General features: G+C 39.5%; 1 protein-coding gene across 3 annotated transcripts in view; it reads right to left on the reverse strand.

The window, feature by feature from the left end:
• Window positions 1-13,724, reverse strand: part of PLSCR4 (phospholipid scramblase 4) — a 44,152-nt gene that overhangs the window by 15,916 nt on the left and 14,512 nt on the right. For 2 of the 3 annotated variants that reach the window (XM_046638885.1, XM_046638893.1), the window contains 2 exons: window positions 8,066-8,093; window positions 5,678-5,788 (listed from right to left, as the gene is read on the reverse strand). In XM_046638885.1, the coding sequence (XP_046494841.1) occupies window positions 5,678-5,788; window positions 8,066-8,072 (118 nt within the window). In that variant the 5' untranslated portion in view covers window positions 8,073-8,093. The remainder of the gene's footprint in view (window positions 1-5,677; window positions 5,789-8,065; window positions 8,094-13,724) is intronic. The other variant, XM_046638877.1, reaches the window with a different exon arrangement.

The following is a 13,724-nucleotide window of genomic DNA, read 5'->3' on the forward strand; positions in this document are numbered from 1 at the left end:
GTATATGTATATGTATACAATTGTTATGTCTTCTTGATGGATTGACACTTCTATTATTATGAAATGTCTTTTATCTCTAATAACAATTTTTGTCTTAAAGTATATTTTGTCCAATACAAGTACAGCTATCTCATTAATTCTCATCAACAACTAAGTTTGAGGAACATTGTTCTAACTCAGTGTTTTAAAATGGTAGAGAGATTTGTGCCTGTGAAATCAATTTAATGATTCACAACTGCAATTTTTATAAATAAAATTGACTAGACTGAACTAAAATAAAATAGAAAATACTATACTGCCCGTGTGCTGTATACACACCATATTGAGTACTGCTCAGTGAAATTTGTGTTGGTCATATATAAGTAAATACAAATATATATGTATTGTTTATTGTGGGTCATAGTAAATTATCATCAAGAATTTTTGAAAGCCACTGATTTAAAGACCCTTTGATTTAACCAATGTAAAGAGAGGAAAGATTCTATTCTGGAATGGAAAAGATGGAGACAATGTCACAAAACTGTGATGTATAATTACACAGGAGCTTGTTTTCACCACGGTTGGAGATCATTCTCTGTGGATTCCCTCCTTGAGGAAAAAAGGAATCTGACCTAAATATAGGTTAAACTGTAGGTTCTTTCTGAAAATTACTGTTTGTTCTTATAGTGTATGTAGGTGCATATATCTGTGTTTTCTTGTATATCTGCTCAAGAATTATTGGGCAGATGACAGCAAGAGGTATGAGAAGCCAAGATCCACCTCATGTCCAGGTAAGAAGGCTACAGGGAACAAGACTGGATAGTGGAAGCCCAACTTGGCTGTGATGACGAAGCTCCACAAATGGTGCCACATTTCCCTAGGTCACCCAGGCCATGGGCACCGTGGGTCAACAGACTAGGTAATCTGGTATCTTTCTGTAACCAAAAAGCAATGCTCACAGCTGTATAGGGCAGGGACTGATATCTCCTGAAAAATGTGGATGGTTCCACTGGCCGCTGTTCTTGAAAAAGGTCACTTCTGCAGAAGGAAAAAGACTTGAGAGAGTAAGGTAAAGTGGAGATGCTGCTCTCCTGGGTCCTAGAAACCAGGCAGATCTGGAACTCCTGTTAAAGGGAGCTACATTGACTATTAAAAAAAACTAACATGATAATAGCTAACACTTACTGAGCTCTTATGTGCCAGGCAGTGTTCTAAGTACTTTACAGGTATTAAATCTTGTGATCTTTACATCAACCCTATGTGGTAGGTACTCTTATTGTCCTTCATTTACAGAGGAGGAAACTGAGGCATAAGGAGGTTAAGTGACTTGCTCAAAGGTCAATACCTAATATATGGCAGAGTCAGAACTAAAACACAAGCATCCTCAAATAAATTATGTTAACACTCTCCCTAGATCAGAGGCTGGGAAGAGGAATATCCAGAACAGGATTCTGCGGGGAGCCTTGGAACCGTAGACTGGAAGGGGAACTCTAGCTGGCCGCTATCTTCAAGTCCTGAAATTCTTAGGTTCTGCACATCCCCCACCTCCCAGGGGACAACACAGTACAGGAAAAAATAGCTTAGCCAGCAGAAAGCTGGTCTCAGGACAGCAAGAGGTGACGAGCCTAGAGGCCAAGCAGTGGTCTGGGCTCAGCCAATGCTGAGAAATCCAGCCACCAGCAGGAAAGGACATTGCCGAAGAAGTTCTTTGGGATGAGAAATAAAGCAAAGATGGCACTTCCTGTCAGGCAAACTGGACAGAGGCTCAGATTCCAGTGATTCGGGCATTAAAGGGAAGAGTGGCTTTTGAAGCTGATGAGGTCTGGGACATTTTGGTTACACGTAAAAATCCCACTCATAAAAGTCATGAATTATGAAGCCATTTCTCCTAAAACTATCTGAAAGTAAGGCTATGAGATAAATCAAACATTTCTTTATCTAGGAAGCATTCCTCAAGCCCATTTCAAGGACCAGCTGTGTGCTTGCAACCAGCGACAGAAAGATGTTCAAAGACACATCTGTTTTTAGGGACATCCAATTCTGTGAAGGATACACATATTTATGAGAAAAAGTCATTGATTATCATGAAGTGAGTAATTGCTGTAACCATAAGTAGAAGCATGAGGTGTGAAGGGATTAGAAAGGAAGGACACCTAACCCAGGCAAAGGAGGTCCCCCATGATGAAATGCTGACACATTAGACCTAGACAGCACTTCCGTGATGGGCGAAGGTTTTACAGAGAGAACCGGTGCAAAGCGAGCCGTCGCACAGGGGAGGCTCAGTCCTGCGGGATTAAAGGCCACGTGTGGAGATTTAGTAGACAAGGCTAGAAAGGAGGTGGGGAGGGAGTGAGAATTAGGAAAGACCTACACTCTGTGCAAAGAACTTGAACTGTATGCGGATAAAATGGAAAGTGGAGTGATTAGTTTTACACTTAGAACCTTTGTGAATGAGAAGGTTAGATTAGGCAGGACATGCCTGTAGGAGTCCGGACGGAAGGCAAGGAAGTTTGATTGAGATGAAAGGAGCAGAAAGTGGAGAAATAATAATCGACACTCAAGAGACAACATTGTCTTAGAAACAGACTGGCGGCAAGGAAAGAGTCTCAAGTTTCTGACTAGGGTCTCTCTGCATCTCTAGAGTACAGAAAATTTAGAAGGTATGTATTCAGGAGCAAAACACCAAAGTCGGATTGAAGATCATTGAGTCTGAGTCCAGGGTCACCCAGGGGAAGTGACTACAGGCAGTTAGAAATGTAAGCTTAGAGGAAGGAGATGGATACCGGCAGGGGATAAGAGCTTCATAAGTTGTTAAAGGCAAATGAAACCATGAGTATTACCCAGACCTCTGAGGAGAGCATGTAAATGGAGGGGTAATGGAATCTGTGAGAGCCAGCGGCGGGGCAGCGCAGGGCAGGGCAGTGGACCAAGGAGCTCCAGGGAAGGGCAGTTTTCAAAGGTAGGGGATACAAGCTCTGGATAGAGACTGAGAGTCAGGAGAGACTAAAGGAAACATAACAGTAAGAAAAGCAATGTCAAATTAAAGCTAAGGGAGAAAAAAAGACCCAATGTCTTTAGAAAAGAAAGGAGGAAATTACATGCTTCAGTTGCTCCTGAAGAATATACTTCAATTTCTTTAGAATCCTCAAATTGGACTGGAAATCAGATATCCCTCCTCACTTTTTAAGAACTATTATTAAAAATAACAATGCAACTAAAAGTCATATAAACTATCTTAAGAATACTAATTGTTATATCATTTCAATGAGTAGATGGTTAATTCTTGTGATATTAACTGTGTGATTTTAATATAAAAGTCTCTCATGTAATAAAATTTGAGGATCAATAAACCAGAAAGAAAATTATAATTTAGATTATGGGGCTATTCAGTATAAAGATTATATTCCTAAGAAAAATTATATACAAATTTATGTAGCCAAGTGATTTTTGTTATAAGTATGTATTATTCAGAGATTTTAAGAGAAGTGAAGGAAAAAACATGATCAAATTATGTTTGGGAAACAAGCCTATTTTACTCCCTTTTGAGCTTTGAAATTGCTGTTAAGAGTTCTGATTCATTCTGCAGGAAAAAAAAACTCGTTTAATTTTGTGTAACTATGGGATTCCACGCTTATTTAAAGAAAGTCTGTTATGGAGAATTGCCCTACCAATACACTGAGAGAAATACTGCTTTATGGGATTTGTGCTTTTAGTTATTTTGAATATAATCATCCTTTTTTATTTCAAGAAATTGTGTCATTTTCTCTTTAAATAGACTACATACAATAAAGATTTCGTTATTAAGCATACTTTTAAACATATATGGAAGATATTATTTTCAATGGCAACACATATCCAGTACTATAATTCAAATGAAAATTACCTAATTGAACTCAAAGAAATTCATTAATGCCAAATATTTGAAGTATAGTATTTCAAGTTCCTTAATGTGAATTACAGGGACACAATTTGTCAGGCATCATAAGTAAGTATATAGTTCAGCCACTAGGTGGCGGTCACAGTAAATTTTTGTTAGTATATTTCACAACTGAAAATTCATCAGTTGTATCTTCTGCACTATAGTATTTTTCAACTAGTCATTTAATTTGAAGGCTGTATGCTACTCTCTTGCTAATTTTTTGATATAGAGAAGAATAGACAGACACTTTCCCAGATGAGCAGAATGTGATTTATAACCAATGTTTACTTCTTAGAAACGGTGGCACTTCTGTTCTAATGGAATCTAGGTTCTCGGGGATAGAGTTATTGGTGAATATAAGATAGATTATGGGGGCCTGCCCGGTGGTGCAGCGGTTAAGTTCGCATGTTCCGCCTCTCAGCAGCCTGGGGTTCAGCTGTTCAGATACAGGGTGCAGACATGGCATCACTTGTCAATCCATGCTGTGGTAGGCATTCCACGTATAAAGCAGAGGAAGATGGGCATGGATGTTAGCTCAGGGTCAGTCTTCCTCAGCAAAAAGAGGAGGATTGGCAGTAGTTAGCTCAGGGCTAATCTTCCTCAAAAAAAAAAAAAAAGAAGTATATATAGATCATGTTGGTAGTCATTGAAGTAAATTTAGAGAAATCGCCAGATATAGCGTGATTATAATTTAGGATTGTCCAGACCTTGGATTTAGCAGGGCTTGAGTCTGTAACGAGGGGTTATACTGGATCAGATCTAGACAACACAGGGACACAGGAGGGAAAGGGGATAAGGAAGCCCTGCTGTTCCACCTCTAAATAGACACTTAAATATACATTAAAGAAATATTTCTACATCTTATCTATCACTTTTTAAGTCATTTAAAATGTATTAAAATACAATCCTGATTAAAACTATTTCCTTAGTTAAAAGTAAGTGTATTTTTAATTTTTAAAACTTTACACATTCCCCAAGTACTTTCTAAAAAAACTATAATAACTCAAATTTCCACTAGCAGTATGAGTGTCCATTTTCCTGAGTCACCACCAGTAGTGTATTCAGACTTAGAAAAATATTTGCAGAACCACAAACCTTTTAATCAACACTCAAGGCCATTCACCTCCATTTCTCTGCACTGTGCCTGCCATTTGTCCCACGCAGCCTCATACCAGACCTTCATGATCTGGTGCTTTTGAACACATTGTTCTTTCTGCCTGGCATGGTCCCTTCCCCCTTTTTCTTTTTTTTCAGGAAGATCAGCCCTGAGCGAACATCTGTACCCATCCTCCTCTATTTTATATGTCAGATACTGCCACAGCATGGCTTGATAGGCGGTGCATAGGTCTGCCCCTGGGATCTGAACCGGCGAACCCCAGGCTGCTGGAGTGCAGCATGCGAACTTAACCGCTGCGCCACCTGACCAGCCCCACTCCCTCTTCTTTGATTGAGAAGCTCATCATGCCAACAAAACTTAACTTCCTCAGTTCGGGCTTCCCCTAAACCCCTGGCAGAGTCAGTTACTGTCTTCTGCGCCCCTACAGCGCTCTCGTCATGTTTCCAAACTACAGGAAGAGAAACCATCAATGTTTGGACAGCTCCCTTCCTCAGTAGCCTACGAATATGCTCTAACTGACGTCTAGTAAACTACTGGGCACCTGTGGGCATTGAATATTTATTTATTGAATCACTCAACTAATTGGCTAATTTTAAAAGCAATCAACTATTAGTATGGTTTTTCTGGAGAAGGGAAAGATCCTCTCTGAACATTTAACTTACCTTGCACACAATGGGACTTGTAGTTAGGAGGGTTATCAGGCCTTGGGTCAGGAGCCTCTACTCGGTTCTCCCCTTCCTCTGCAGGTTTCTCAGGGGCTGTGGGGACCACACCTTGAGGGAGAGCGAGGGGACATGATTTACAATAGAAATGATAATATGATGACAGAATATGCTCATTTTTTCTTGTTGGTATGCATCAGTGAGTATAATCAATCTGAAATACACTCATATTTCTTACAAAAAAACATAACTCATTATGCTTATTAGACATCAACCTATTAATATATTTGATGAATTTTCAGGCTGAATATAGATTTTAAAATAAAACTAAGCAATTATATTGTGCAACGATTAAAGCAAAGAGCTTTCATGCTCGTGCTTCAGCTGACCTGACTGATTCCTACCCATGTAAGTTCCCTGCACAATGGCAAAAATTCTTTCCCATTATATAATATGGAAAACTCAGTCATACGTAGAGTGAATCTGATTTTTTCCCTAATCCTTTTTGGAAAATGACTGTGTTTAAATAAATTCAAAACATAACACAATAAATACTAAATGGTTTAAAAAGCAGCAGTGCCACACAAAACTCAGTAAGAGGTGGTTTAGCCTCCATCTCCAGTGAAAGCAATCCAGGTCATTGCAGTTGCTACAAGGGAGGTACAGCAGCCCCGCCCCCCCCACCCCCCCCCCATCTATAGTTTTGCTTTCTGCAGTCAACCACAATCCGAAAATATTAAATGGAAAATTCCAGAAATAAACGATTCATAAGTTTTAAATTGTGGGCTATCATGAGTATCGTAATTAAATCTTGGGTCATCTTGCTCTGTCCCACCTGGGACATGAATCATCCCTTCGTCCACGGGATCCACGCTGTAGACGTCACCTGCCTGTTAGTCACTTAGAAGCCGGTTCGGTTATCATCTCGACTGTCATAGCATCGCTGTGCTGGTGTTCAAGTAACCTTTATTTTATTTACTAATGGACCCAAAGCACAAGAGTAGTGACGCTGGCCATTTGGATATGCAGAGAGAAGCCATAAAGTGCTTCCTTTAAGTGAAAGTGAAAGTCTTCAACTTAATAAAGAAAAAAGTCATATGCTGAGTTTAAGATCTACAATAACTTTCATCATAGTATATTGTTATAATTGCTCTATTTTATTATGAGTTATTGTTAATCTCTCACTGTGCCTAATTTATAAGGTAAATTTTATCATAGGTGTTTATGTATAAAGAAAACATAGTGTATATGTAGGGTTTGGTACTGTCTGTGGTTTCAGGCATCCACTGGGGGTTTTGGAACGTATCCCCCCAGGATGAGAAGGGAGACTACTGTATTGAAGTCACTTTTCATGATGTTACACCTTGTCCTCTTGTTGAAATTAGAGAAATTTCTCCCTGGACTCACTATAAGGAGAAGTTCTCAATTTCTTAACTGGTTGACTTTTATCTATAAAAAACATAAATCTCATAAATGCGGTGATTCTCTCCTTCTTTCATCTTCTCCATTGCTTGAAAACTCAGGCCTACTTTCGAACCCTCCTCTGTGAAAGCAGGCTGGCGTCACGGGCTTTTTATTACTATGACCTCTCTCTGCAGACTTAGATTCTTACCCACATTTTTCCTTTACTTAATTTTCCCTACATACTTTAGAGACCTTTTGGTACAGATGTGCCAATAGAAATCTCTTTTAATCTTTTTCTATCAAAGGCAGATAAGAACGCTTGTGTTATAAATGTGCATATACATATACAAACACACACAAAGATCTTCCTAGACTTAGGATGGGGTTACGTCCCAATTGTAAGTTGAAAATATCATAAATGAAAGTGCATTCCATACACCTAACCTAGCGAACACCATAGCTCGGCCCAGCCTACTCTAAACGTGCTCAGAACACTCACAGGAGCCCACAGTTGGGCAAAGTCATCCCACACAGACCCTGTTTTATCATACAGTGTTGAGTAGCTCATGTAATTCACTGAACACTGTACTGAAAGTGACAGACAGAAGGGTGGTATGTGTCTCAGTTGTTCACCCTCATGATTGCGGGCTGACTGGGAGCCACTGGGGCTCCGCTGCCCAGCATCACGACGGAGGATGCGCCAGGAATCGCTAACCTGGGAAAAGGTCAAAATTCCAAATTCACAGGACGCTTTCTACTCACTGAGTATAGCTTTTGCATGGTTGTAAAGTGGAAAAATCATAAGTCCAACCATAGTAAGTCGGGGACTGTCTGTATATACTTTTTTATATATATATTTTTTTCTCAAATGGTAAACAACAATAAAAAACTTCCAAATGAAATAAACTCCAATTTTTAAAGGAAAGCAACACACAATTCACATTTGAAAATAAAGCATATTAAAATTTATTCACAAAAACTTACCTGACATTTTGAAGAGTTCCAATTAGTCCTGAAAAATAAAACATTTTAATATCTCAGGAAATATATACAGTTACTACTTTACTTAGTGATACATGTAAAGTTCTATAATTGTTTTAGCCTCCAGTTACCTTTCATTCATTCCTTCATTAATTCAACAAATATTTACTGAGTGCCTATTATGTACCAGGTACTATTACAGATGTTGAAAATACAGCAGTGAACCAGACAGACACTGCTGGAGCTTACATTCTCCCGGGGTGAGATTAAAAAACATGTCAACAAATATGTAACTTTAAATTTAGATAACACAGTTATGAAGAAAACAAAGTAAAAATTTCAAGAAAAATATGGATGGGGAGTCCAGAGAATGTCTCTCTCAGGAGGTGACCTTTGAGCTATTTGAAATACGAAAGATGGCTTTACACTAAAAATGTGGGAAGAGACTTCCAGAAAGACAGGAAAGTAAGTGCAAAGGTCCTGCAGTGGCACTGAGATTTGAATATTCAAGGGAGAGAATGAGGTCAGGTGCAACTGAGACGCAACAAAGGAAGAGAACAGAGGTAAGAGATGGAGACAGAGTGTGATCACATCTGAGGGCCACACGGAAATGTCTGGAATTTGTTGTAATTGCAGTTGGGAAGTCTTTGGAGGATTTTAATCAGTGGAGTGATGAGATCTGACTTATACTTTATCTTGAGGGGGCAAGAACGGAAGTAAGCAGCAGTGAGGGAGGGGTGGCAGCAGTAATCCAGGTGAGAGCTCAGACTGGGGAGGGAATGCTGGAGAGGGTTATATATGGTCAGATGTACGACATACTGTGGAAGCAGAACCTGCAGGAGTTGCTGATGGATTAAAGCAAAGAAAGGAGCCAAGGATGAGTCTCAGTTTTTAGGCCAGGAAACTGGGTTAATGGGATGTTATCAACCGAAATAGAGAGGAAAATGGTGGGGACTGGGGAGGGAAGGAATCAACAGTTCAAACTGGGACACGTTATGTTTAAGGAGAGGCCAAAAGAAGACACGTTAAACATTTGAATAAAAAATGTGTAAATGTGAACATTACGAGAATAACTCAGAGAAGTCAACTAGAAGTTGAGATGAGACTTGAAACAAGGGGTGGGGGAGGGATTTCATGGATTCAATCAAGATTGGGAAAAAAAAGAAGTTATCAGAGAGAAGAATTTTAGGACTTCTGCGTTCTGAACGATGATAAATAACAAGAACAACATTAACAAAGGCTATAATTTACTGACTGCTTATCAAATGTCAAAGGGCCGAGTACTTTTCATATTTTATCTCTAATTATAACAATATCTCTCTAACACGTAAATGGCCAGCCCTGCTAAAGTCAAGTACTTCTAAATCCAAAGTCCATTTTCTTTCCAATGAGTCGTTCTGTTTATCAGAGAACAGAGTGTGGTCATTTGTGTTTTCACATAGAGTAGAAAGTCACCAATATTGAGTAGATACGTCAAAGAAGCATCAGAAGACCATATGAGTGAGTAGTCAATGTGGGTTCTGAGCTGACTAAGGGGCACCCCCATGGCGTAAGCCAGTATGTAGATTCCCAGAACAAATGACTGTCTTGCCAAGCATGGGTCAGAATTCCACAAGTCTTGGACTGTTTCCACTCACCTCTGGAGCTGGAGTTAGTGGTACAGTGTCCCATGTGTCTTAAAGGTTAAAAAAATATCCTGCGGCACACCAAAAAGCCAGACCCAACTGGGCCAACCAAAGGAGTTCAAAGGAATTGGTCCTATTCCCTCAGTGATGGTAATCTCTGGTGTTTAGGAGAATGACCACACATTTCTAGAACCTTAAATTCTGGACACTCCTAGGAATGTACCCTCAAGTGACTCTTGCACACGTATGCAAAGGACATATACAAGAATGTTCTTGACACGCTGTTCATATTAAAAGAAACTGAAAACATTCCTAACGTCGATCAGTGGTACACTGGATAAACAAATTCTAGGACAGTCATATGATGCAATAGTATACTGTAGTGAAACAAACAAACTACAGCCATACGCATCAACAGAGATGAATCCTAAAATGACAACACAGGACAAAACAATAAAAGCAAGTCATCAGAGAACACAAGATAGCATTTAAGAATGTTCAAAAGGAGGAAAATGAGACAAAAACACTTTTTTTTTCTGATATCTATAGGGGAAAACTTTAAAGAAAAGTTAGGGAATTAGTAACATAAAACTCAGGAAAATGGTAACATGTGGAGGAGAAGTGATGCGGGCAAGGGTAAGCCACGGCCCCAGGGGCTTGAGGTTCCTGCTAATATTCTAGTAGTAATGGGGGGGCGGGAATAGGGGCGATGGGATGTTACTAGTCTTTAAAGGCCATATATATTTAAATATGCATATTTATATATATGACATCATTTCACAATAAAAAAGAATCATTTTACAGTTATATGTTGAGAGCAACCTTCTAACTAAACATCTGTTGTTCGTTTCTACATTACCCATGGGGACTGCAAACTGTGAAGGAACCATGATGGAAACTACTTAGAACAGATTATTAAGTGCCTTGTCGAAAAGGGGCCACATTATCCATCTATCCATCCATCCATCCATCCATCCATCCATCCATCCATCCATCCATCATCTATCCGGCTATCCACAGTGGCAAACGGTGCAGCATACTGCAATGAGGCAAATTTTAACAATTGCTCAATCTAGGTGAAGATAGAGATCTGAATATTTTTATTTTCAAAATAAAAACTTGAAGGAAAAAATCCAGAATTCTGAATCCCAAACATGAATAGTCCCTCTGGGGTCCAGACCTGGAAGTATGTACTTTTACAGATTTTCACTGTCCCAGGTGGTCTCTGTGATCAGGCATGTTTGAGACTGACATTATGAAAAGCAAAAGAGCAGTTCTCAACCATGCCGGCAGAAATGAGAATCAAATCTGATTCAAGTGATTGAGTAACAACTGGAAAAAAATAAACCAATCTTGAAAATTTTAAAAATCTATAAAAATGTTTTAAAAAACTAATATCAATGAATTTGAACTAAGTAAAATTTACCCACACATTGCCTGACAAGCCACCAGTATTCCAAGAATTTGTTTACCTCCCCACTCCTTGGAGCCTCTAGTTTTTCTTTTTTACTATGTTAAATTCTCTTCCCTTTCTTATAAAATTTTACAACATAGTTTTTTCCCAAACGTTATATAAGAGAGGATAATTTCCAGCTGGTACAAGCATGACTGTTGGAACTTAATCCTCCCTTAACATTCGGGGAATTGTTTTCAGATTTCCCAATCACTCAGCAAGGGCCAAAAGTGCCACAGGTTGAAGAGAGACTGACTTTGGCTTTACTTCAGATGGAAACCAGATTGGAAAACTGAACTGTGCCTCCACAACAGGCCAGCGTTTCATTGGTCCTGAGAGCTCTTAACTGCAGAGGCCTTTTGCATTTTCAGGGCTTAAGCCGCATACAGGGGAATCTACACTGCCTGGAACATAATAAAGGGGAAAAGAAGACACGGCCTGGATAGGACGTGATTGGTGAAGCTGTGGTCTGTTGCTTTGCAAGGCAGCCCTGATGCCGTCAGTGGCATCCTACAGCAGGAGACCATTTACATGGACACCACTTGCCGCATCCAACATTGCAGCTGTGTTACATGCTCGCTCTTCAGTTTCAGCTTTGTAAACAGGGACAGGTTAGCAAAGCTCAACAAAACCACAGCTTCAGAGCCACGTCATGGGGATTTGAAACTTCAGTTACAAAACCGAGAATGATGAGTAGCGCTTTGCAGTTGAGTACGTATTGGACGCTGTCCTGGCCCCTTCGCAAAGGAGCCTCCGGACACATGAGAATCTCGCAGTTCTCTAGGCACAGGGCTTGGAAACACGCATATGCAAACTAAAACCTTGGGCTCTGCCTATTGCCAGTGCCTTCAGCTGTGAGAGGACAGAAAAGAAAGCAGGAGGTCACTGTACAATTCCTTCTGCTTCTCAGCAAGGGCAGGAAAACAGCTAGTTCCTGTGAAGTCCTGGTTCATCTACCACAATCCCCTATTTGAGTTTAAGATGTAAATGTTAGAAGATGCTGTCCTTTGTATAAAAGGTAAGTTACTGGAGGAGGGCAGAAGATTTGATGGCTGGTAAAAGGTGTATGGCAGCATACTTCAGACAGTATGGACAGTGGTTCAGATAGACAGACAGATCCTAGGTATCCCTCATAGCTGTGTGACCTTGAGTGAACACTCTGTTCTTGGTGATGCTGTGTGTCATGGGCATGATGACCACTGGATCCACCTCAGAGAACTGTTGTGAAGACTAAAATGGTTGCATTTGGATGTAACAGTACCTGGCACATAGCAAATCCTCAACAAATACGCATTATTACTATAATTTTCTACATAAAATAAACCAACTGGTGAAGAGACCGAGAATAATTATCTTTATTCAAATGTAGTATAAAGAAGAGCTGTCTGCCAGTCAGCCGTTTAACATGTATTACTGAGCAACCGTGCGTAACACTTTATACTGGGTTCCAGGCTGACATCAGTGACTCCCATCTTCTGCCACCAGTGAGGATGGTTCGAGCAGATATGATTTTATGAGCACCGTTTGTAATGAGTTTGAAACTGGAAAGAACTAGGAGAAAGAAAATGAAGATGTTGCTGGAGAGCTTTTTCCTACCTGTAGCTAAATGAAAGACAGATGGGTTAGAGTACAGCCTAAGTGTCTACAGGATTTGCCTTTAGCGTAAGATAGTGACATTAATTATGTTATATTATTCACCTGAATGGATTTATCTAGAAATGGACTTTAAAAAGAGCAATTAAAATTACATTAACAACATCTTCTAAAAATTAGACGAATATAATATCCATTACATCTCCAAGATACAAATATTGAGGTTATTAATTTAATTATCCTGCAATATGAAAGATTGAACATTTAAGTTTATATTAGTGTAGTACTTCACAGTATAAAATTCAAATGAGATAATATATGTATAAGTGATTAAAAGTAATACTACTTATAATTTTCTTGAAAGCCTTGATAAAACTCTTTCTCTTTTGCCCTAAGCTAACATCTGTTGCCAATCTTCTTTTTGCTTGAGGAAGATTTGCCATGAGCTAACATCTGTGCCAGTCTTCCTCTATTTTGTGTGTGGGTCACCACCACAGTGTGGCTGCCAACCAGTGGTGTAGGTCCATGCCTTGGAGCCGAACCCAGGCAGCCAAAGCACAGCACACCGAACTTAACCACTAGGCCACAGGGCCAGCCTGATAAAACTCCTAATAAATGTAAATTTTGATATTTTTTTTAAACATTCAAATTTTATAAACTTCTAATTTCACGAGGATCCATGCTGAGTGAAGATGTTAATGTGCTAATCATCCTAGGATTGTATATATGCCTTGCTTACAAAAGAAATATCTATTAGGCTTTGCTAGATGTCTCATGTATTGATTATTTCCTTCTCTCTCCATAGGAAGTGATGGCTATTCAATTTTAGTTGTTATGGGAACTTATTGTTATATAATAATTTGTCCAGCCTTTGTCCCAGGTTCCAGGGAGAAACATCTAAAGCCTTGGAATTTCCTGAGTGATAGGAGTGTCTTTATTAAGCATGGTGGGCCCTTGGATCACAGCTGCGTTTATGCTAAGGAGATGTCAC

Source organism: Equus quagga, chromosome 1, assembly GCF_021613505.1.
Source record: "Equus quagga isolate Etosha38 chromosome 1, UCLA_HA_Equagga_1.0, whole genome shotgun sequence".
Classification (NCBI taxonomy): Eukaryota; Metazoa; Chordata; class Mammalia; order Perissodactyla; family Equidae; genus Equus; species Equus quagga.